This window comes from Haliotis cracherodii, unplaced genomic scaffold (assembly GCF_022045235.1).
Source record: "Haliotis cracherodii isolate W230 unplaced genomic scaffold, xgHalCrac1.p SCAF_7, whole genome shotgun sequence".
NCBI lineage: Eukaryota > Metazoa > Mollusca > Gastropoda > Lepetellida > Haliotidae > Haliotis > Haliotis cracherodii.
This window is the reverse complement of record NW_027266330.1, coordinates 32,808,321-32,835,524: the sequence shown is the minus strand read 5'-3', so window position 1 is coordinate 32,835,524 and position 27,204 is coordinate 32,808,321. Positions and strand designations below refer to the sequence as shown.

The 27,204-nt window shown below is 42.1% G+C and overlaps 1 protein-coding gene across 1 annotated transcript; it reads left to right on the top strand.

Annotated features, from left to right (window-relative positions):
• Positions 1-947: 947 nt before the first annotated feature.
• Positions 948-21,881, top strand: LOC139448807 (uncharacterized). The gene is made up of 4 exons (XM_071230338.1): positions 948-1,004; positions 15,321-15,581; positions 16,357-17,037; positions 21,594-21,881. The coding sequence occupies exons 1-4, from the start codon at positions 948-950 to the stop codon at positions 21,879-21,881; spliced, it is 1,287 nt and encodes a 428-aa protein (XP_071086439.1).
• Positions 21,882-27,204: the final 5,323 nt, after the last annotated feature.

Below are 27,204 nucleotides of genomic sequence, written 5' to 3'. Positions count from 1 at the left end.
TCTTACCATTATTCCAGCAATATCACACCTGGGGACACCAGAAATGGGCTTCACACGACGCACCGATGATCTACCCCACACCAGCCATCCCGCTCACTCACCCTTGTTTTAAAAGGGAAAGCACATTGTCAAAAGCTGCCACAACGATGTGACACGATCCCCAGCGAGTTGGCCTGGCTTTGGTTGCTGATGGTCTATAGCCCATGTGTTAAACTATATGAATATTATTATGCCAAAGTAAGTTTGTTTTTAAATATAACCTTGCATATATGACTCACTTTTGAATATATCAATTTGCTCTCGTCACTATATGCATGAAATAATGCCCATGCGACGTTAAATTTTAACTCACACTGTGATGTGAACGACAGGCCATCGGACGTACGCTTAGTTAGCTGTCTAGCCCCTTGGGTGAATCCACATACAGCTCAGTTACACCTTAATGGTTTCGCCAACTTTTTTAATGTCAATGTGAAGATAACGCTCAGATAGCTTATCGACAATACTCTAATGGCACGTGAACGGACGTACCGAGAGGCAATGATAAATAACAGAAACGCCTAGAGTGCATTCTTTTAAAATGAGTGGGCAACCCATTTTTTACCCAAGTACATGAACTCAAAGTTTCGTGGCATCTGGTAGAGTGCAATGTGACCAAAGCGACAGCATAGATCCTGCTGGGAATCATGCAGGAAGCAAAAGCACTGTTACATCCCTTAATGTTAAAATCACTCTTTATGTAAAAAAGTTTACATTAAGAGTAACAACCCGCAACCCTAAGTATCAAAAATATTTTTTTTACATTAAGGGTTAATATCGTACATATCGCCACTTAATGTAAAATATTGGAAATATGGAAATATAGGATACTTTTTTGCTGTTTGCTCGGTTTCTTGCATAAGCGACAGTGTGTCTGAGAAATTTACTTGGCTAGATCTGGGAACAAGATGTGCTGTTATAAGAATGGCAGGCCTGTTATTGAGGACATGCCAGCTACTACTCAGGTAGGTGATGAGCATCAGTCGTCGGCTTCAGATCGCGACTCAAGTGGAACATCAACTGTGGATCAGGAGCGGGTGCTGCCGTCAAGGTCAAAGATTATGCAGAAGCATATCTTACATTGCAAGGAATATAGAAGATTTAACCAACAAAATGTCCGACATTGAGCTTTGTTTCTTTTGTTTCTGAACATGACATTGTTGCTTTATATGAAACATAGTAAATAGAAAATTACTTAAGTGACATTTTCCAGAAATAAACTTTTTTGTGTACCAGCCACAGAAAGTTCCCAGTTCGGAAGGTATTCGGGAGAAATACTTTTGATAATAGATTCACTGGTAAGATATACAGAGAACATGCTATTACTATTCTGTTGGATAAAAGAGTACCCAGCTTTTTCTATCATTGTAGTTAGATTTGTTTGTTTGTTTGTTGTTTAACGCAGCACTCAGCAATACTCCAGCTATATGCCGGCCGTCTATAAATAATCGAGTCTGGACCAGACAATCCAGTGGTCGACATCATGAGCATCGATCCACGCATTTGGGACATGATGACATGCATCAACCAAGTCAGCGAGTCTGACCACCCGATCCTGCTAGTTGCCTTGTCCGAAAAGCATCGTCGCCTTTTACGGCTAGAATGGGTTGCTGAAAACCTATTCTACCACGAAACTTTACGGGTCCATTTTACATGAACAGTAGAACCGGTGTGACGCGGGACTATGTGGAGAACGATGTTATTCACCATATTGAAAGTAATAATTACTTAGTAGATATTTTTACACAATTTGAGATGGAAAGATGTTCATGTGATAAATTACTAAATAACTTTGGAAAACCTCTTTTGGAAATGTGTTCACTTCTGAACATACATATTGTGAATGGAAGATTTGGAACTGACTACCAAATCGATGACTCTACATTTATGAGGCATTTAGTGAGTGAGTGAGTTTGTTTTAACGCCGCTTTTAACAGTATCCCAGTCATATCACAGCGTGTCAGCTTAATGTGGGGGGAAAGCCCGAAGTGATGCAGGCCTCAGACGTTTACCACTTTGGTGAAACCCACGAGCACGGGTATGGTGCTGACAAACCTAGCAACATAATCGAGGCGAACATGGATTCGAACCCACAATCATAGGTTTCTGGCGTGCCCAAGGGAAACAACTCTGCACAGCGAATCGTGGCGCCTTAGACGACTGGGCCACCCGTGCCCCCTATTGGACATTTAAGGTGTAGTGTGATAGATAATGGTTTAGTATCTCATGACACGTTCCCCGATGATGATGAATGTCTCTGTAAAAAAACATGAACGGTGCCATTATTTAAATGCATTGAGAAGAAACTAAAGATAACTCATACCTTATTAAGTAAAACAAGGTTTGCAATGACTACAGATAACTGTGTGGAATCAAGAAAGACCAGTTTGTACAACGTAAAAGGAGTGTCCTGGAAAATGCAGCAGCGGTAGACTCAAAGAGTTTCTGGAACATCAAAAAGTTAGTGTCTGGGCAACTGCAACGACCCAACCATATTGATATACAAGACTGGGGGGACTATTTCTCGTCGCTGAGTTCTAAACAATGGGTAGTTGTTTTTTCCAAAATAGGGGACGTTTATCACGTTATGACAAAAATGATATTATGATTGAAATGCGTATGAAGTTGTTACTGGATACAGTTTTCTTGGCTTGTATTTTAGCAATAGATTACTGAGGCCGAATGCTTAAATAATATTGCAATTCAGGCAAGAAAGGTGTTCATGGTCCTGTTAATTAGTATACATTCCTTTAAACCATACTCGCCTCAGTTTTAATTCAAATGTTTTGATACAAAGATAGCATCAATACTTTTATAAGAGGCTGAAATTTTGGGTTCAGTGACATAGAACCGAGTCTGGCAGATGTTCTATTCAGTCGCTCGCTGTTTTGAAATGTGTCAAATATTGGCTCTCTCTTTATAATATGCAGGAATCTCGTTTACCCGCGAAATGTTACAATATGTTACAGTTGTACTATGAACGAGGCCACGTAAATTGCGTGACGAACTTAAAACTGTTATTTTTCAGATGAGGATTTGGTGATGTCTGGTACTTTCTAACTGCATTTTTAAATACTACTATGTTATGTCAGAGGTTAAAATTTTTTCAGGTTTGGCATAGTGATCTATGCGAAAGCCCCCAAATGCCTGATTATGCACAGTTTAAACATCGATTTCATGTAAGAACTATTTTAGTAGTATAATTGTAAATAAATTCAGGACCACATTGACTCGTTTTCGGCTCAGTTCTCACAATGTAGAAATTGAACGTGGACGACATTTCAATATTTCTCGTGAATTTAGAAAGTGTCAAGTTTGTAACCTAAACAATATCGAAAATGAATATCACTTTTTGTTAATTTTTCTATGTTATACCCATCTAAGGCAAAGTTTTTACATCTTTCCAAATATTCTGAAGTTTAATACACTACTGTCATCGCAAGACCCTATTACCAATATGAATACAGAAAAGTACTTGTTTTACGCCAATGCTGTAAGAACGCAAATGCTCTAACTTTGATAATATACAATTATGTTAAAACTGCTTTCTAAAAAATTGCAAAGGAATGTGTCGTATTTTATATTATTGTTTGCACCTAAATTGTGTTTCGTTTGTACATAAAGGCCCGTGAATAAAGTGAAGACTAATTATTCGTAAAAGAATATATTTTTCCTTCAACTGTGCGCGTTTTCTCAGGAACAACAAAACCTAGAGCCATGGAACTTGTGTAAGTACACCGCACCTTTCATATTCTAACACCATCTCAACAATGACAACTTGGTCGTTATTTACAGGTTTTCTTTATGGGTCATAACTGACGATTTTGTTAATATCTAGTTACAAAGGTGTTTCTAGGGACACTGAACAATATGACTTTATTTACGTTACCACCTTGCTCCCATGACAACGGAAAAGGCATCTGCAGAGCTGATTAATCGATAATCAGAGATTTCGTTTAAATTTGGTATATAGGTACAATGTATTTCAGGACTCAACCGAATAGGTTTTTCTTACCATCATGGCAATATAACCAAGGCATCTGATTGGTCAAAATTGAGTTGTTCGATTTCGTTAAAAGGATATATATATATACCAACGGAATGGAGTCCTCTGAGTGGTCGACATTTAGATAGTTAACCCTATCAGTAATATAACCTCATTCAGAAATCCAAAATGGTTTCACAGTCGCCATTTTGTAATTTACAGGTCTCAACATCTAAATGAGTACATATCTATTTATGAATTTCCTTTGAAAACCCTCGTGAATATCATATCGTTAGATTATTAGTTCATTGTACCCCCGCAACGAAGTATAATGGAATCAGCGTGTCCGCCCGTCTGTCGGTCTGTCCGTAACTTTCCGAACAATTCCTTCCAAACTAATGGACTGATTTCAATTAAACTTTGTACACGTGGCCACTTCAACATGTTGTTGGGCACACTGCAATTATTGTTCTGCAATCACTTAAATGATTTGAACAGGATGGGGTGTAATCATGAGAAATATACATGCCAAACTCCAGTGACCTTAGACAAGTGTTAAAGCCAAATCAAATTAACAAATATCACCAACAATCGAACGCATTGTGTTGTCCTACTACTGACTACACGTGGCGGTAGAGTAGCCTACTGGTTTAAGCGTTCGCTTGTTACGCCGAAGATCCGAGTTCGATTCAACACATGGATACAAAGCAATACTATAGTATATAGGTGTTTAAATATGATAGGCAGATGGCCATATATTGTATAATATATATTATTGTTGTTTTTTTTCATTTCGGCGGGGTTATTGCCTTTTATTACTTCGACATTTCAATTTGTCTGGACAACTTCTAAAAAACTACATCGATTTCTTTCAGATATGTACGTAGGTGTAGCTACGGACACTGTACGACATGCCTTCATTAATTCCCCAGACAGTTCTACTTGGCTTAATTTTTATCCATACATGCAAGATGTCCGAAAGGCTTATGTGACGTATTGCCATTCGTCTTTGTACGGCGTGCGTCACCCGTCATGCGGAATCTATTCACAATGCAATACGATTTATTCATAAAATGTATCGAAAGATAGCATTTACAGCTCACCTGGTACGAAGTTCCGTTGTGAACTTATGTCAGCTCCACCAGAAGATCGAATGGTCGGTTCCTATCTGACATGAAATACTCTACAGGCCGTATGTTTGACACGGCACGGTACTTGGGAAACCTACGTTTTTTTAACCAAACATCATTGCATTGGAATCCCTGTCGTTTGTAATAGCATATGATTCTTATGTATGCTTACCTGTCATATCCGTATTACTGTCCATTATTTTACGCCTAAAACTCTGTTAATGGACCATTCTAACAACTCACCACCATCTACAACCTGGTCTGTGCTGCTTGGGCGGAGTACCCCTTTCAATCGTTACGGTATTAGGATAGTAACGAGGTTACCTTGCAGAGTATCGAAAAATAGCCTTTGTAAAATAGTTGTAACAAGGGTGAACCCGTAACCCTTGATGTAAAGTATGTTTACATAAGGAGTAATTTGTTAACATTAAGGTTTGTAACAAAGCACTGTAAGTCCCCATGATCCCCAGTTAGGTGGTCAAGCTTTGGCTGCCAGTGGTCTACAGCCTGGGTTTACTCTCTATTACCTAAATGACTGAAAACTTCTCTGTTTTAATATTGCTCAGCTATGTTTTATGTCTACACTGTGATATTACGGTCACTGTTAAACTGTCCTTTGTCGACTTTTATAATACAGTAAACCACGGTTATAACGAACACGCTTATAACGAACTGGTGGATATAACGAACTGGTTTTTAGGTCCCTGCCATTTGCTGTATATATGCTGTATATATGCTTATAACGAATTACGGTTATAACGAACTAGAATTTGTGGTCCCTTTAAAATTTGAGTTCGCTATAACCGTAGTTTACTGTAACAAACTTGTACTCATCGCGATATGGCTGCAATATTGCCGATGCGATGTAAAATTATAACTCACTCACTCACGCAGATGAAATGAGGTTGAAGTGTTTAAGACTATTTCAATCATATAGTTACACAGTATACCCCGAGCCGGGCCAATCCTTGCGTACGCCCTTATTGTTGCGTGTCAGCAGGGTATATAACAACAACCCCGACCCTCCGCTCACAGAACATTTCCAGGACATTCGAAACATATGTTCAAATTTAACACTGGTTCTGCATAAATTGATTTTTCTATCTTCAGGTGATTTCATGTGGGTATGTCAGGCTGATCAAGTAGCTCATGGTATGTACAAAATGTAGAATTGACGATGCTGGTAGAAACAAGCCCTTATTGCATACGGTGAAGTTCCCATGCATTGCAAAGTTAATGTTTTCTGGCGAAGGTCTTTCGAGGTTAAAATGTTTCAAAGTATGTTGTGATGTTTAGACAAGTATTACGAAGTTTAAGGAGGATTGGATCAGTTTGATGTTCAATTGCTTAGTGTTGTGGGGATGCCATTAATTATATCTTGATATTGGAAAACACTGAATTGTGATTGGTTCATCTACTAATTGCTCTTCACAGTGAGATACCTGTTGCAGAATTGGTTTAGTCGTACGTTCATATGACAAACTGTAGTAATGCTATCAACGATAGGGTTTGTCATGATTTGTTAACAAGCCACAATATTAAATTAGAAATAAGTTGCAGAAAAGGTTACAGTATTTTCCCCAATAACACATATGGTAATAAATGAATTTACTTCACTTGTCATGTCAATCATAGCTACGATACCATGTTGCCTGGAACCACCTGACTAAGATTGAAACAAGTTCACAATATAATCACATATAGACTCTTGAAGCCTTGTTCCAATGATTAGTAAGGGCCATGGTTTAGCCTGGTGGTTAACGCGTTCGCTCGTCCCGCCGCGGCCGTACACCGGAGTTCGAATCCCCACATGGGTGCAATGTGTGAAGCCCATTTCTGGTTCCCCCGCCGTGATGTTCCCCGGTCTACGGCCGCGTAAAAACATACTCACTCACTCACTCACTCACTCCAATGTTATCAAGATGAGATGACTGTTGTGATTTCATACTGTATCTTCCACTAAAACACATAGTCGCCCCTCAACCCTCTGCCTCAACCTTCATTATTTCTGGAGTGTCATATACGTTTGAGTATACAAATTCGTAGAGCTATGATAAACTCATTTGGTGATATATTGTCAACACAAGTACGCGACTACTACACACGATACTGACAAATAATTAAAAAACACACACCTGTGTTTCCAACAGCTATATCCTTGCTCGGGGATCAGTCAACTTGTTGCCAACCTTGGTATAATTGTGATCAGCTAACAATCATGTCAGCTTATGAGTTTTAGAACATTAATAGAATTAAAGTTCACAGTCTGGGACAGCAATAGATTCTGCTTCATCAGACAGCCAGTTTCAGATGGAATGTTGACAGAATCTTGAGGGTAATTTCTCCATTTCATATGAAGTTTATGTTCCAAGTGGATTTACCTGACCTGTGCGTAAGCGACCGACAGAAAATGAATTTCATGCTTGATATGGCATTTGAACGAGTTATGCATCCTATTTATTACGATCGATGATTTTGTATTAATTATTCAAATAATTACGCCCAGGCGTCCCGGGCCCTGTAGTTCGCTCTACAAAGTTGTGTCCCTTGGGCACTCCAGAAATACTAGTATATCATCGTGAAGTCCCGGTTTGCCCCGACTATATTTCTAGGTTTGTCAGCACCCGTACCAAAGTGGTAAACGTCTGAGACCTGCATCGCTTCGAGCATTCCCTACACATCAACCCGAAACACCATGGTATATTTGGAATACTGTTCAAAGCGGCGTGAAACCCAACTCACTCACTCACACTAGCCGTGGCGACATCTCTGGGAGCGATGTATCGCAAGATATCACTGCCTCTCTTAATGTCCTGACAAAATGTTGTGAAAATAGTAAAACGTCTTGATTCAGGTCAAACATATTAGTCTCTAGCACAACTTCCAATTAAAGTTCAAAGAAAATAGCATTTTCATTTATTCTACATGACTTTGCATACATGGTCCAGTATGGTCTTTATGCAAAAATGTAACGTCACATGGCGTCCCTTAAGGCAATAGATAATACAAAAATGTTAAAGATGGCAATAAAAGTTCCTGTCAGCTTTGATCTTTGTCTTCATCAATACTGAGGACTGATATCAACGTCACGAAAAACAACTGCATTGCAAAAATGTGTCTTAATCTTCAACAAAAACGTTTTCTCAAATTTCTATATCTTTTTGGTTTATTTCACTTATTGTGGGCTAAATATTTATGTAGAGTTTTAGTAACATATTCGAAGAGGTAAAATGAAGAATGGTTGGTTGATTTATCGCTATAGCAATATTCCAGCTATGTGTGTGTAAATAATCGAGTCTGGGCCAGACAATCCAGTGGTTAATATCATTTGGGATCGCTGAAGCGCATCAACCAAGTCAACGAGCCTGACCACCCGATCCCGTTAGTTGCCTCTTACGATAAACACAGTCGCCTTTTACAACAAGCATGGTTTGCTGAAGACCTCTTCTAATCAGGATCCACGGGTCCTTGAATCTCCTTGCAAGCAAGATACATTATGAGCCTCGCGATTCTTAAGGAAAGCAGTTTGGGTTTTCGTTAATTTTTACTTCAACACTTAAATGATTTGAACAGAATGGGGTGTAATCATGTGAAATATACATGCCAAACTCCAGTGACCTTAGACAAGTGTTAAAGCCAAATCAAATTAACAAATATCACCAACAATCGAACGCATTGTGTTGTCCTACTACTGACTAAACGTGGCGGTAGAGTAGCCTAGTGGTTTAAGCGTTCGCTCGTTACCCCGAAGATCCGAGTTCGATTCAACACATGGATACAAAGCAATACTATAGTATATAGGTGTTTAAATATGATAGGCAGATGGCCATATATTGACTTTCGGATACAAAGCTCTTTTTCGGTTTAACGCTTCACTCAGCAATATTCCAACTATATTACGACGGTCTGTAAATAATCCAGCCTGGACCAAACAATCCAGTCATTGACATCATGAGCATCGATCCACGCAATTGGGATACGATGACATAAAGCAAATAAGTCAGTGAGTCTTAGAAGAAGCGGCCGGGGATCACATCATCGACCTTCCTCTCTCTGGGTGGACGCTCTACCACTAGACCACGGGGGCGGTCAGACACTGAACAAAGTTGTTGTCATCATAGCTGTTCCAATAATGTCTGCATAGTACTGAGGACTAGACTGAAATATCAAATAACAAAATATGTTGTCATCGTAAGTGGAAATTTACATGCCAACGTTCACCAAAGTCTGGAAATTTGAGAGAAGAGGAAGTTTACAACAGTCAGTTATGGATTTTGAAAACAATAGAGAATGGTCTGAAAAGGTTAAAAAAATATAGCATTAAACAAAGGAACATATATGCTGAGTCCCATACTTAATTAAGCAAATACAAAATTGTATTATGTACTTTACAAACAGCTGAGTACTTGCCATAAATAGTTTTTTCCAATATGGCTGTAATGGTGGCCATGTTGAAAATCGAAATCGAACCTCTTGAACAAATTCGGGTGTTCGTGGAAATAATCATGTGATGTTACAGCTTCACTGATCCACATAGGAGCAGGTAAATGGATTTCAAGATCAGAGAAATTCGAAACATGATCATAGTGAGTAAAATCATGGTTAAAATATACAATATCAACTGGAACGTACATGTAAGTATTGGGTCCCACACAATCCACATTTCATTACGTCGTGAAAGAAATAACAGAATATGTTTTTACTCGAAAACATGTGTCTCCCCTTCCTTGCTTTGTATATATTATTTCAAGTTGCTACTGTAAACGTGTTTGCAATCCGAAAAACTGTAGTAACAAATTTAGCCAAGAATGATAATGGTTTCATGCAGAAATATCCATAAACTATCGAAAATATCCATAAACTATCGGGGGTAGAATAGGTCTTCAGCAACCCATGCTTGTCGTAAAAGGTGTCTATGCTTGTCGTAAAAGGCGACTAAACGGAACGGGTTGTCAGGCTCGCTGACATGGTTAATGCATATCATCGATCCCAATTGCTTGGATCGTTGCTCATGATATTAATCACTGGATTGTCTGGTTCGGACTCGATTATTTACAGACCGCCGTCATATAGCTGGAATATTGCTGAGTGCGGCGTTAAACAACAAACCAAACCAAACCATAAACTATCGAGTTTGGGCGGGAAACAAACGCTACTTGTTTCAGACTAAGTCCAGATTATTTCCAAGAAAAGACAACAAATTAAAAACTATAGACATATGAAAAAGGAATAGTTGAGCACATGGTCATTGCACAAGTAAAGTTTCAAGCAAAAATACTCATTTGTTTGAGAGTTATGGCTCAGAAAACAAAGCCTGGAGTTGTTTGAGACTAGTTTCCATAGAAACACAAGAACAGAACGGTTTTTAAGAAATGGCCTGGAAATGAACCCTACCCTCGTTTGAGACGAAATTGAAAATGTTTCCCTGGAAACGTTAAAAAATACAATTTTTGTCACATTTCAAATAGCAAGAGGCATTAGCTGATGGCCAATGCATATGTGCAGTTTTGTAGACAGAAATATTGAACGGTTTTGAAGTTATGGCCCGGAAATGAACTCTACACTCATTTGAGACAAAGTAGAAATTGTTTCCATGGAAACATTTCAAATAAACTTTGAAAAAATGGAAAATAGCAAAAGACATAAGTTAGGCTGATGAGCAATGCATATGACAAACGTCGTTGAAAAACATCGAACGGTTTTCAAGTTATGGACATATTTCGGGGTGGGTGGGGTAGGGGTAGGTGGGGGGACATAATGACCATCATAGCCATTTCATTGCAGCTGCTGTGGGGGCCATACTGAAAGTCGGATTCAAATAAATGAACAAATTTCAGGTGACAACATTGGTTGGTACAAGCATGTTAAATTTCAACTTCATTGGTCCAGCGGCTTCCATGGAGATGATGTTTACAGTGTTGGTTTTTTTTAGAATTAAGCATGGTCCTAGTGCTGAGAACAAATATAGGTGGACCATTAAACCATCGCAATAAACGAACGTATGTATTTCAGCTGCACTACTAGCTACACGCTTACCAAATGTTATCAAATTTGTAAAGAAAATATCCGAAAAAAGGTCTTAAGAAATTACGTCCTTCACCTTGATCGAAGTGCAAAGGTGAAAAGTTTACATTCCGCATAACAGGATACGACCCGTGAAGATTCCGGGGTGGAATAGGTTTTCAGCAACCCATGCTTGCCGTAAAAGGCGACTATGCTTGTCGTAAAAGGCGACTAACGGGATCGTGTTGTCAGGCTAACTGACTTGGTTGATGCATGTCATTGATCCCAATTGCGTGGATCGATGTTCATATATTAATCACTGGATTATCTGGTCCAGACTCGATTATTTACAGACCGCCGTCATATAGCTGGAATATTGCTGAGTGCGGCGTTAAACAACAAAACAACCAACTACCCTACCAACCAACCAACCAAGCATAAGGCGACACATGTAGGTTGAGTCCCACTAATTACACGAGAAGGTCTTGAACTCAAATGGCTGAGTAATGGCAATAACTAAGCATGTAAAGTTCAAGATTCAATGATTCAGATGATTTTTTTAGGAGAAGACGTTTATATCACGACGAGCAATCTGGCCGCGACATACGCCTTGCGAGCTAAAAATCTATTTTGTGACAGGCCAACAATGGCAAAGCTTCCTAGATAAATATGCATTTTAGATCATCACTATTACAAAATCCTGAGATATTCAGTGAAGTAGGTTATTCTTGGATGGTGTCTGGGTTTGGCCACACCCTTATTTACTGAACTGGATAGCCGGTTGTATCACATTGGATACACCCTTGTGACCGTATGTTGTGTTATGGTATTCTCTATATCGACCACAAGGCGTTCGTTCATGTACAATAAAAATAAAAATTCGAACAAGATTCCATTGAGCATAAAAGGCTACAAATGATGAAAATTGTATGCCAGGATCATTGAAAATCGGTGGTGTTCGCGAACGCCGTCATATAGCTGGAATATTGCTGAGTGCGGCGTTAAACAAACAAGCAGAAAAACCTGGTGTTCGCGGGAAGGGTAAACCCCGTTCATTCGTCTGTTTTCAAGTCTGCTTTGGAGACAGCATTAGCCCCTGGCTTAACTTTTTCTCGGCAGCTTGTATCTTGCATTTGGTAGATATAAGCCTTGTGCTGTGATAGGCCTTCGTCGTGTCTGAGTGGATGGTGCTGCTTGGCCGATATCCCAGTGTCTAAAAATTGATTGTCAGTAAGTGATGAATTCAGAAGTAACACAAGAGTTTGCCACTAACGTGGCTATATCCCCCGCCCCTGTTGCAGAATTTTTGACATAATTAAATCTAAACAAACCCTAACCTTTTTTAACCGAGGTGGAACTTGTCATAGAAATTGTAAAAAAGTAAGCGTTTGGAACCTAAGTCCATCTTGTTGCCATGGAAACGAATTTTTTTTTATAAATTTCTAAAATTTCAAAAAAAGCAAAAGGCACCAGTTCAGCATGTACTTGACAGACCTGCAAAGTTTCATGAAAAAATATTGAACGGTTTCTGAGTTATGCTCCGGAAAAGAAACGTGACGGACGGACGGACGGGCAGAGCCCGTTTCTATATCCCCCGCCAACTTTGTTGGGCGGGGGATAATAAGAAGGATTCACAGAAAATGAGCCCTGTATTGACAAGTCACATACGCCAAGAAGCAAGAGGTGTCATTGATGCCCTGTGCTTGCGGAAAAACAGTGGGTGATTATTGATTAACACCGATTCAGCGGTCAAAGGTAGGGGAGCACTGTCCACTACTCCTGATCATCAACTGGCAACCGTTCATTTACAGCCCCAACATCAAAATGTAAAATATTGCGATGGCGCCCACGCCCTTATTATTAGCCTTAATTAGCAGTAGCATTCAATTTCCTTGTATCAGACATGAATCGAGAAGAATCACTTTTCATTGACCGAAGGGTTCGTAAAATGTCTTGATTAGGTTTAATGTCACCTGGTATCATGAAATCACTGCTTGTTTCTGTCACTATCAAAATGTTGTGCAACACAACCACTATTGTCAGTGGCGGATAGCCTCACTCCATGCTAGGATCGTCCCGCAGGGATTCTGGCTTCGAATTTGTCCCCAGCAACCAATACTGGTCGTAAGAGGTGACACAATGGATCGGGTGCTCAGTAACTTGGTTGACAGCATGTTGTTTCCCGAACTCACTGTGTGTTGCTCACAATATCCATCACTGGATTGGCTGGTCCAGGCTCGATTACTTACAGGGGGCGGTCGGGTGGCCTAGTGGTTAAAGCGTTCGCTCGTCACGCCGAAGACCCGGGTTCGATTCCTCACATTGGCACAATGTGTGAAGCCCATTTCTGGTGTCGCCCGCCGTGATATTGCTGGAATATTGCTAAAAGCGGCGTAAAACCAAACTCACTCACTCAATTATTTACAGGCCGACGTTATCATGAAGTTATCAAAAACTTAAAATACAATCTCTCGGTCGGGCAGTCGGGTTTCCTGCCTAAAATGCTGTGAATATTGAAGTTATCCGTTATCAGCATTTTATGCCCAATACTTGTACATATTATTATTATTATTATTATTATTATTATTATTATTTATAATGCCAACCACCTGCGCAAGATACCCGTGAAGATTTTGATCTGTGTTGTTGTTTGTTTGTCGTTTGTCGTTTAAGGCCGCATTCACCAATATTCCAGATGTATGACGTAAATAATCGAGTCTTGACCAGACAATCCAGTGATTGACATCATGAGCATCGATTCAGGCAATAGGGACATTTAAATATTAAATATGTTCGATTAGGAAAAAAAGCATATATATATATAATGTTTATCATATGCAATCACAGTATCTACGTGTAACAATATATTTGTGGTTTTATTAGAATTTAAATATTTGGTTTGAAAGGTCAACATCACAATAACTTTTTTTCAAAAGAAGGAATATGTTCTAAATAACATCGACTGAGCGGGACAGGAAATGATATAACCTTTGATTCAGTAAGAGTTTGAGTTGGGGCTAAGGCCTCGTTTAACAGTCGTATGACGGCGTGTCAGCATGATGTGGGAGGAAAGCCTGAAGTGATGTAGGTCTTGCTAGATATTTACAATCTTTCTTGGTGAAACCCGCGATCACTGGTAAGTCGCTATCAAAACTAAATACAATCGGGGCGAACCGGGAATCGAACCCACAGTCACAGGTGCATGTATCTGGCGTGCTAAAGGGTGTAGAGATGAGGTTATACAACTACTGCCGATGTATTTGTGGTACACTCTGACAGAACGCAACCAACAGATCTAGACGTTATCCCCGTAGCACGCTACAATGAAACATGCGAGGTTTTTCAGAGATGATTTCCTTATAACGGAACGAGGAATATAAAACTCGTTGTACATGTTCATTCATTGTTACAAAACTTCACCTAGACATTTATTGAATATTCCTGAACACAACGATCGACCGTCGTCAGTAACATCATTTCTTTGAAGTTTATCGCCCTACTCGGCAATATTCCAGCTATAAGGCGGCGGTCTGTAAATAACCGAGTCTAGACCTGACAATCTGACAAGCCTGTACTGTACCCGTGAAGATCCGGGATAGAATAGGTTTTCAGCAACCCGTGCATGTCGTGGGAGGCGACTAACGGAATCGGGTGGTCAGGCTGGCTGACTTGGTTGATGCATGTTATCGCATTTGATTAGCATGGATCGATGCTCAAGATGTCAATCACTGGATTGTCTGGTCCGGACTCGATTATTTACAGATCGCCGTCAAATAGTTTGAATATTGGCGAGTGCGACCTTATGAGTGAGTGAGTGAGTGAGTGAGTGAGTGAGTGAGTGTTACGCCGCTTTTAGCGATTTTCCAGCAATATCACGGCAGGGTACACCAGAAATGGGCTCCACAAATTGTACCCATGTTGGGAATCGAACCAGGGTCTTCGGCGTGACGAACGAACGCTTTAACCACTGGGCTACCCGATCCTAAATTGATGTGTCATTGTTCTTAAATCACTATGATTATTCCATTATTCAATTTCAATTATAAATTTCAATATTTTAACTTACAACTTGGAAAAAAAATAACGGATTTCGCATTATTTTATACATATACAATATTTATAATGTAAGGCTACAATAAACACTTGTTTCTAATTTAATCCAGCTGGAAATACGAGCCTTCCTTCTCTTCCCCGACTCCACTCCCCTCCCCTCCCCACTCCCCAACCCACTCCCCAAACCACTCCCCACCCCACTCCACTCCCCACCCCACTCCACTCCCCATCCCACTCCACTCCCGCCCCTCCCCTCCCCTCCCCACCCCACTCCACTCCACTCCCCACCCCACCCCACCCCTCCCCTCCACTCCCCACCCCACTCCACTCGCCACTCCACTCCACTCCACACTCCACTCCCCAACGCACTCGTCTCCACTCCTCACTCCCCACCCTACCCCCTCCTGCCCACTCCCCACTCTCGTCCCAAATAACCCCCCCCCCTCCCCACCCCCCACCCCACCCCCCCACTCCCCACCCCACCCCCACCCCCCCACTCCCCCCCCCCACCCCACTCCCCATCCCACCATCAAACATATCGCCTATCATATACCTCGAACCTGAGAAAAGTTTCTTTTATTTGGTGTTATTTTAGCCCTTGAGTCTTACAAGAGCCTTCAAACATTTTAATGAAAGGAAGCGGGTGATGACCCTGTTTTCCTCAGCCATCGTCAATTCACACTGCCAAGAAGCAGGGAAGAGAGATAGCTCATGCATTAATCAACCAAATTAACAAAGTATAGGGTATCATGGGTAACTACAATACATTGCATTAAATTCTAGGTAATGCTATTTACAATACTAATTTAATTGTTTAACTATTAAATCAAATTATTCATATTTTCAATTGATCACACAATATATATACCTCCTACAATTATATATACATTGTGGTTTAATTTATGTATCATTGGTACCGCTGCACCTAGGTTTGCTGAAAAGGATGGTTTCCGTCTTTGAATCATAGTCCTAATCTCGGTGATTACCACAGTAAGTAATTTCAATATTTTATCTTACAACTTAGAAAAACAAATACCGGATTTCGCATTATTTTATACATATACAACATTTATAATGTAAGGCTACAATAAACACTTGTTTCTAATCTAATCCAGCTGGAAATACGAGCCTTCCTTCTCTTCCCAGACCCCACTCCCCTTCCCTCCCCACTTCCCTCCCCACTCCCCAACCCGCTCCCCAACCAACTCCACTCCACTACCCACTCCACTCCCCACCCCACCCCACCCCACCCCACCCCACCCCACCCCACTCCACTCCCCAACCCACTCCACTCCCCACCCAACCCCACTACACTCCCCATCCCACTCCACTCCACTCTCCCCACCCTACCCCCTCCTCCCAACTCCCCTCCCCTCCTCTCCCCACTCCCCTCCCCTCCCCTCCCCACTCCCCTCCCCTCCCCTCCCCACTCCCCTCCCCTCCCCTCCCCACTCCTCTACCCTCCGCTACCCTCCCCTCCCCACTACGCTCCCCACCCCTACTCCGCTCACCACCCCATCCCCCATTTCTCCCCCACCCCACCCCACCCCACCCCACCCCACCCCACCCCACTCCACTTCCCGCTACCCACTCCCCACCCGACTCGCCACTCCCCACCCCCCACCCGACTCCCCACCCGACTCCCCACCCGACTCCCCACCCGACTCCCCACCCGACTCCCCACCCGACTCCCCACCCGACTCCCCACCCGACTCCCCACCCGACTCCCCACCCGACTCCCCACCCGACTCCCCACCCGACACCATACCATCAAACATATCGCCCATCAAATATCTCGAGCCTGAGAAAAGTTTCTTCTTATTTGGAGTTATTTTAGCCCTTGAGTCTTACAAGAGCCTACAAACATTTTAATGAAAGGAAGCGGGTGATGACCCTGTTTTCCTCAGCCATCGTCAATTCACACTGCCAAGAAGCAGGGAAGAGAGATGGCTCATGCATTAATCAACCAAATCAACAAAGTATAGGGTATCATGGGTAACTACAATACATTGCATTAAATTCTAGGTTATGCTATTTAGAATACTAATTTAATTCTTTAACTATTAAATCAAATTATTCATATTTTCAATTGATCACACAATATATATACCTCCTACAATTATATATACATTGTGGTTTAATTTATGTATCAGGGGTACCGCTGCACTTAGGTTTGCTGAAATACGAGCTTTCTTTCCCTTCTCTCCCCGCTCCCAACCCCACCCAACTCCCCACCCCACCCCACTCCCCCTCCACTCCCCTCCCCGCTCTGCTACCAACCCCCCTCCACTCTGCTCCCTTCCCGTCCCCACCCCACCCCACTCCCCACCCCACTCCACTTACCCTACCCACCCCCCACCCAACCCCCTTTCCCCACCCCCCTCTCCACCCCCACTCCCCACCCCACTCCACTCCCCGCTCCCCACCCCACTCCCCGCTCCCCACCCCACTCCCCACCCCACTCCCCACCCCACTCCCCACCCTACTCCCCACCCCACTCCCCACCCCACTCCCCACCCCACTCCCCACCACAGTTCCCACTCCAGACTCTTCCATCCAACATATCGCCCATCAAATATCTCGAGCCTGAGAAAAGTTTCTTCTTATTTGGAGTTATTTTAGCCCTTGAGTCTTACAAGAGCCTACAAACATTTTAATGAAAGGAAGCGGGTGATGACCCTGTTTTCCTCAGCCATCGTCAATTCATACTGCCGAGAAGCAGGGAAGTGAGATAGCTCATGCATTAATCAACCAAATTAACAAAGCATAGGGTATCATGGGTAACTACAATACATTGCATTAAATTCTAGGTTATGCTATTTACAATACTAATTTAATTGTTAAACTATTAAATCAAAATATTTATATTTCTAATTGATCACAAGTATATGACATCCCACAGATATATATATACATTGTGGTTTAATTTATGTATCAGGGGTACCGCTGCACCTAGGTTTGCTGAAATACGAGCTTTCCTTCCCTTCTCTCCCCGCTCCCAACCCCACCCAACTCCCCACCCAACTCCCCACCCCTATCCACTCCCCCTCCACTCCCCTCCCCGCTCCGCTACCAACCCCCCTCCACTCTGCTCCCTTCCCGTCCCCACCCCACCCCACCCCATTCCCCACCCCTTTCCCCACCCCCCTCTCCACCCCCACTCCCCACCCCACTCCACTCCACTCCACTCCCCGCTCCCAACACCCCACCCCACCCCACCCCACCCCACCCCACCCCACCCCACCCCACCCCACCCCACCCCACCCCACCCCACCCCAGACTCTTCCATCCAACATATCGCCCATCAAATATCTCGAGCCTGAGAAAAGTTTCTTCTTATTTGGAGTTATTTTAGCCCTTGAGTCTTACAAGAGCCTACAAACATTTTAATGAAAGGAAGCGGGTGATGACCCTGATTTCCTCAGCCATCGTCAATTCACACTGCCAAGAAGCAGGGAAGTGAGATAGCTCATGCATTAATCAACCAAATCAACAAAGCATAGGGTATCATGGGTAACTACAATACATTGCATTAAATTCTAGGTTATGCTATTTACAATACTAATTTAATTGTTAAACTATTAAATCAAAATATTTATATTTCTAATTGATCACAAGTATATGACATCCCACAGATATATATATACATTGTGGTTTAATTTATGTATCAGGGGTACCGCTGCACCTAGGTTTGCTGAAAAGGATGGTTTCCGTCTTTGAATCATAGTCCTAATCTCAGTGATTACCACAGTAAGTATGCACATAATTTATGCGCATCCTAAGTTGATGTGTCATTGTTCTTAAATCACTATGATTATTCCATAATTCAATTTCAATTAAAAATTTCAATATTTTATCTTACAACTTAGAAAAACAAATACCGGATTTTGCATTATTTTATACATATACAACATTTATAATGTAAGGCTACAATAAACACTTGTTTCTAATCTAATCCAGCTGGAAATACGAGCCTTCCTTCTCTTCCCAGACTCAACTACCCTTCCCTCCCCACTTCCCAACCCACTCCACTCCACTCCACTCCACTCCCCAACCCACTCCACTCCCCTCTCCACTCCACTCCCCACCCCACTCCACTCCCCTCTCCACTCCCCACCCCACTCCACTAAACTCCCCCCCCAACCCCCCACCCCCCCCACCCCACCCCCCCACCCCACCCCACCCCCCCACCCCACCCCACCCCACTCCACCCCACTCCACCGCACCCCACTCCACACCCCACTCCACTCCACTCTCCCCACACTACCCCCTCCTCCCATCCCCTCCCCACCCCTACTCAGCTCCCAATTCCACCCCACCCCACCCCATCCCATCCCATCCCATCCCACCACTCCCCACCCCATCCCACCACTCCCCACCCCTCCCCACCCCATCCCACCACTCCCCACCCCATCCCACCACTCCCCACCCCATCCCATCCCACCACTCCCCACCCCATCCCATCCCACCACTCCCCACCATCAAACATATCGCCTATCAAATACCTCGAGCCTGAGAAAAGTTTCTTTCATTTGGAGTTATTTTAGCCCTTGAGTCTTACAAGAGCCTACAAACATTTTAATGAAAGGAAGCGGGTGATGACCCTGTTTTCCTCAGCCATCGTCAATTCACACTGCCAAGAAGCAGGGAAGAGAGATAGCTCATGCATTAATCAACCAAATCAACAAAGCATAGGGTATCATGGGTAACTACAATACATTGCATTAAATTCTAGGTTATGCTATTTACAATACTAATTTAATTGTTAAACTATTAAATCAAAATATTTATATTTCTAATTGATCACAAGTATATGACATCCCACAGATATATATATACATTGTGGTTTAATTTATGTATCAGGGGTACCGCTGCACCTAGGTTTGCTGAAAAGGATGGTTTCCGTCTTTGAATCATAGTCCTAATCTCAGTGATTACCACAGTAAGTATGCACATAATTTATGCGCATCCTAAGTTGATGTGTCATTGTTCTTAAATCACTATGATTATTCCATAATTCAATTTCAATTAAAAATTTCAATATTTTATCTTACAACTTAGAAAAACAAATACCGGATTTTGCATTATTTTATACATATACAACATTTATAATGTAAGGCTACAATAAACACTTGTTTCTAATCTAATCCAGCTGGAAATACGAGCCTTCCTTCTCTTCCCAGACTCAACTCCCCTTCCCTCCCCACTTCCCAACCCACTCCACTCCACTCCACTCCCCAACCCACTCCACTCCCCTCTCCACTCCACTCCCCACCCCACTCCACTCCCCTCTCCACTCCCCACCCCACTCCACTAAACTCCCCCCCCCACCCCCCCACCCCCCCACCCCCCCACCCCACTCCACCCCACCCCACTCCACCCCACCCCACCCCACTCCACCCCACCCCACTCCACCCCACTCCACCGCACCCCACTCCACACCCCACTCCACACCCCACTCCACTCCACTCTCCCCACACTACCCCCTCCTCCCATCCCCTCCCCACCCCTACTCAGCTCCCAATTCCACCCCACCCCACCCCATCCCATCCCATCCCATCCCACCACTCCCCACCCCATCCCACCACTCCCCACCCCTCCCCACCCCATCCCACCACTCCCCACCCCATCCCACCCCATCCCATCCCACCACTCCCCACCCCATCCCATCCCACCACTCCCCACCCCATCCCATCCCACCACTCCCCACCATCAAACATATCGCCTATCAAATACCTCGAGCCTGAGAAAAGTTTCTTTCATTTGGAGTTATTTTAGCCCTTGAGTCTTACAAGAGCCTACAAACATTTTAATGAAAGGAAGCGGGTGATGACCCTGTTTTCCTCAGCCATCGTCAATTCACACTGCCAAGAAGCAGGGAAGAGAGATAGCTCATGCATTAATCAACCAAATCAACAAAGCATAGGGTATCATGGGTAACTACAATACATTGCATTAAATTCTAGGTTATGCTATTTACAATACTAATTTAATTGTTAAACTATTAAATCAAAATATTTATATTTCTAATTGATCACAAGTATATGACATCCCACAGATATATATATACATTGTGGTTTAATTTATGTATCAGGGGTACCGCTGCACCTAGGTTTGCTGAAAAGGATGGTTTCCGTCTTTGAATCATAGTCCTAATCTCAGTGATTACCACAGTAAGTATGCACATAATTTATGCGCATCCTAAGTTGATGTGTCATTGTTCTTAAATCACTATGATTATTCCATAATTCAATTTCAATTAAAAATTTCAATATTTTATCTTACAACTTAGAAAAACAAATACCGGATTTTGCATTATTTTATACATATACAACATTTATAATGTAAGGCTACAATAAACACTTGTTTCTAATCTAATCCAGCTGGAAATACGAGCCTTCCTTCTCTTCCCAGACTCAACTCCCCTTCCCTCCCCACTTCCCAACCCACTCCACTCCACTCCACTCCCCAACCCACTCCACTCCCCTCTCCACTCCCCACCCCACTCCACTCCCCTCTCCACTCCCCACCCCACTCCCCACCCCCCTCCACTCCCCACCCCACCCCTCCACTCCCCACCCCACCCCACCCCACCCCACCCCACCCCACCCCACTCCACCCCACTCCACCCCACCATCAAACATATCGCCTATCAAATATCTCGAGCCTGAGAAAAGTTTCTTTCATTTGGAGTTATTTTAGCCCTTGAGTCTTACAAGAGCCTACAAACATTTTAATGAAAGGAAGCGGGTGATGACCCTGTTTTCCTCAGCCATCGTCAATTCACACTGCCAAGAAGCAGGGAAGAGAGATAGCTCATGCATTAATCAACCAAATTAACAAAGTATAGGGTATCATGGGTAACTACAATACATTGCATTAAATTCTAGGTTATGCTATTTACAATACTAATTTAATTGTTTAACTATTAAATCAAATTATTCATATTTTCAATTGATCACACAATATATATACCTCCTACAATTATATATACATTGTGGTTTAATTTATGTATCATTGGTACCGCTGCACCTAGGTTTGCTGAAAAGGATGGTTTCCGTCTTTGAATCATAGTCCTAATCTCAGTGATTACCACAGTAAGTATGCACATAATTTATGCGCATCCTAAGTTGATGTGTCATTGTTCTTAAATCACTATGATTATTCCATAATTCAATTTCAATTAAAAATTTCAATATTTTATCTTACAACTTAGAAAAACAAATACCGGATTTTGCATTATTTTATACATATACAACATTTATAATGTAAGGCTACAATAAACACTTGTTTCTAATCTAATCCAGCTGGAAATACGAGCCTTCCTTCTCTTCCCAGACTCAACTCCCCTTCCCTCCCCACTTCCCAACCCACTCCACTCCACTCCCCAACCCACTCCACTCCCCAACCCACTCCCCAACCCACTCCACTCCACTCCCCACCCCACCCCATCCCATCCCACCCCATCCCATCCCACCACTCCATCCCATCCCACCACTCCACTCCACTCCCCACCCCATCCCATCCCACCACTCCCCACCCCATCCCATCCCACCACTCCCCACCCCATCCCATCCCACCACTCCCCACCCTATCCTATCCCACCACCCTATCCTATCCCACCACTCCCCACCATCAAACATATCGCCTATCAAATATCTCGAGCCTGAGAAAAGTTTCTTTTATTTGGAGTTATTTTAGCCCTTGAGTCTTACAAGAGCCTACAAACATTTTAATGAAAGGAAGCGGGTGATGACCCTGTTTTCCTCAGCCATCGTCAATTCACACTGCCAAGAAGCAGGGAAGAGAGATAGCTCATGCATTAATCAACCAAATCAACAAAGCATAGGGTATCATGGGTAACTACAATACATTGCATTAAATTCTAGGTTATGCTATTTAGAATACTAATTTAATTGTTTAACTATTAAATCAAATTATTCATATTTTCAATTGATCACACAATATATATACCGCCTACAATTATATATACATTGTGGTTTAATTTATGTATCATTGGTACCGCTGCACCTAGGTTTGCTGAAAAGGATGGTTTCCGTCTTTGAATCATAGTCCTAATCTCGGTGATTACCACAGTAAATATGCACATAATTTATGCGCATCCTAAATTGATGTGTCATTGGTCTTAAATCACTGTGATTATTCCATAATTCAATTTCAATTATAAATTTCAATATTTTATCTTACAACATAGAAAAACAAATACCGGATTTCGCATTATTTGATACATATACAACATTTATAATGTAAGGCTACAATAAACACTTCTTTCTAATCTAATCCAGCTGGAAATACGAGCCTTCCTTCTCTTCCGCCCGACCCCACTCTTCCATCCAACCATATACTTAATCACCTATCGAGTACATCGAGCCTGAGAAAAGTTTTTTGCCTATTTGGAGTTATTTTAGCCCTTGAGTCTTACAAGAGCCTTCAAACATTACAATGAAAGGAAGCGGGTGATGACCCTGTTTTCCTCAGCCATCGTCAATTCATACTGCCGAGAAGCAGGGAAGAGAGATAGCTCATGCATTTTCAACCAGCTCAACAGCGGAGAGGGTATCTTACGTAACTACAATATATTGTATTACATTCTAGGTTGTGCTATTTAGAATACTAATTTAATTGTTTAACTATTAAATCAAAATATTCATATTTCCAATTGATCACACAGTATATGACCTCCTACAATTATATATACATTGTGGTAAAATTGATGTATATGTAAGTGTGAAATGACACGTAAAATTTAATTGATTAAACATTATTATTGGTACGAAATTATTTTCATTTGAAGGGCAAGTTCATTTTAGTTTTTGTTTTACCATCTGCCAACCGCACTGACCTAATATGTTGGGATACAAACACACGGCAAGGCTGTGCTTTCACCGCTCAGATGTGATCTAAAAATCTTAACGTTTCGTTATTACCATGGAGATTTATAACCGAGGACGATTCAGTCTTCGCTGAAGAGTTATCGCCCCTCCAAATCCCCGCCCTCACACACACGCGAACATGTCCTGTCACGGACGAGCTCCCAACACTTGTGCGTCCGAGCTGATATCTTCCCATGCCCATGTTTTTCACACCCCGAGAGTTTCTCTGGTACTCGATGGAAACCGTTAAGCCCTTGAAACTTTCAAGAGCCTGCAAACATTGCAATGAAAGGAAGGGTGACGACCAACATTCCCCAGCTATTATCAATTCTTTCTGCCGAGTAGCAGTGAAGAGTATAGCTCACACAATTTTCAACCAGTTCTAACACGCGTCGCCGTATCTTTACTAACTAAAATGCATTGTACTCAGACATACCTTATATTACTTTGAATACCAACACAAATATGTTTCTTATTAAATGACTACATGTCTGATTGTAATTTACCAGAAGGATTATAACATTTTATCATTATTTTAAGAATTGTGGTTTAATTGTACAAGAAATAATGAAGAATGTTTTAAAAGAAATTAAACACACACTATGTTTACGAAAGTAGCAATACGAGTTAGCTCCCTTCCCTACCACGCCGCAAGTACTTGACCTAAATACCTCACAAGCTGAGAGACGGTGACGCATTGTTCACAAGGAAGGCAGCCACAGCTCCGCGGGGCGCTCCTCGCGGGACAACACAACATTTTAATTCCAACTGCCAACATTATTGATGAGCATAGTCCGTCACACAGACCCTGTAACTATAAGTCTGTAATAAGTCTATAATATTCGGCAAGTCTAGTTTAACGAAGAAAATCTCTGGGCTCCTTTTTGTTAAATTTTAACTATCGAGTTTTTTAATCAAATGTGTTTATTCACGGACTTGTGGGTTGTATAGGTCCGTGGTTTATTTCATAGACAAGATGTGAGTATAGGATTGCCACTTTTAAGTCACTTGATTGTCGCGTGGCTTCACTGTCACCTTCGTGACTTCTATGAACAATTTGACGATACCGTTCACTGTCATGAAACTGATGGTATTTGAAGCATGGCAAGTTGTAAAGCTTTGTTGCCTGTCGATGCGAAAGGCATCTATTTCCTTTCGCTGCGATACAAAACCCGTATCTCACTCGTTGCTCGGCGTTGACCGGGAAGTAGTTGAAGCGATGGATCGATAGCGCCAAGCAAACGTAACTGCCCTACCTCCCACGTGCTAAGCAAGCATCCGTGTGATTACACCTTGCTATATTTGTTTGTTTGTTTGTTGTTTAACGCCGCACTCAGCAATATTCCAGCTATATGACGGCGGTCTGTAAAATAATCGAGTCTGGACCAGACAATCCTGTGATTGTCATCACAAACACCTTGCTTTGTTTGTTTGTTGTTTAACGCCGCGCTCAGCAATATTCCAGGTATTTGACGGCCGTCTGTAAATAATCAAGTCTGGACCAGACAATCCAGTGATTAATATCATGAGCATAGATCCACGCAATTGGGATCGATGACAAGCATCAACCAAGTCAGCGAGCCTGACCACCCGATCCCGTTAGTCGCCTCTTGCACAAGCATAGTCACTCTTCTATCAGTATGGAAACCCTTCCCTAAATTAGTAGTTTTCAAGTTATATGTCGCAAAAATGTTAAAAAGCTGTAATGTTTTTCAGAAAATCCACAAAGTGAATTCTATCTTCACCTGTAGGTATAAACAATGTTCACCAAGTTTGAAAAGAATCTATTCAGTTGTTTTCAAGTTTTAGGTCACACAAACACATGTCCTCGGAATGACGGACGGAAATCCTTGGTATAACTATTTACAGTAAACTACGTTTATAACGAACACGCTTATAACGAACTGGCGGATATAACGAACTGTTTTTTGGTCCCGGCCATTTGCTGTATATATGCTCTATATATGCTTATCACGAACTATGGTTATAACGAACTAAAATTTGTGGTCCCTTTGAGTTCGTTATAACCGTAGTTTACTGTTTTTTGGTCCCGGCCATTTGCTGTATATATGCTATATATATGCTTATCACGAACTATGGTTATAACGAACTAAAATTTGTGGTCCCTTTGAGTTCGTTATAACCGTAGTTTATTGTACTCACTGTCCTTTTAGGTCGATGGTATAGCTAGAAATGGTTATTCGATGGTGATGTTTTTGATCAATGTTGTATTTAGGACCTTAAGTTTGCAGTGCTTGGGCAAATTATACATTCCAGTTGTGTTTGAGTTGGGGTTTTTTGTTGTTGTTTTTTGTCAAATCCAGGTTTCAAGTTTATACTTTCTATTACCCGGCAGTTTTAGGTAGATGATCTTTGGTTAATTTACATGTTGGCCCAGCTGTCAGTGTAAACATTGTCGTGGATAAGTTGGTTCAATATTGCTGTTAGCTTGTTGGGTGAGTTTGTTGTGATATGTTGGTTTGGTCGTTAATAAATAATCGCCCTATTTCCTGATTCCAAATGATCAAACTGTTACAATGTTTTATGCCCACAGAACGTTGAAGGGATATCTTTCTGACGGTTAGTTTTTGATATAGTGTAGTTACCTGTTTTTGTGACCCGCGGAGATTCGGGGTAGAATAGGTCTTCAGTAACCCATGCTTGCTGTAAAAGACGACTATGCTTGTCGTAAGAGGCGACTAACGGGATCGGGTGGTCAGGCTCGCAGACTTGGTTGGTGCATGTCATCGTGTCCCAATTGAGTGGATCGATGTCCATGATATTAATCACTGGATTGTCTGGTCCAGACCTCCGTCATACAGCTGGATAATTGCTGAGTGCGGCGTTAAAGACACAAACATTGATCGGGTGGTCAGGCTCGGTGACTTGGTTGATGCATGTCATTGATCCCAATTGCAAGGATCGATGGTCATGTTGTCAATCACTGGATTGTCTGGTCCAGACTCGATGCTTGTCGAAAGAGGCGACTAACGGGATCGTGTGGTAAGGCTCACTGACTTAGTTGATGCAAGTCATCGTATCCGAAGTGCGTGGCGCGTTAACTCAATCATTGGATTGTCTGGTCCATACTGTGTGTATC

What these genes read in the sequence shown, in the direction of transcription:
- LOC139448807 (XM_071230338.1), top strand. Translation starts at nt 948, where the DNA reads ATGTGCTGTTATAAGAATGGCAGGCCTGTTATTGAGGACATGCCAGCT. An exon ending in ACATGCCAGCTACTACTCAG is followed by an intron (nt 1,005 to 15,320) that starts GTAGGTGATGAG and finishes AATTTAATCCAG; the next exon opens with CTGGAAATACGAGCCTTCCT. An exon ending in CTCCACTCCCCAACGCACTC is followed by an intron (nt 15,582 to 16,356) that starts GTCTCCACTCCT and finishes TTCTCTTCCCAG; the next exon opens with ACCCCACTCCCCTTCCCTCC.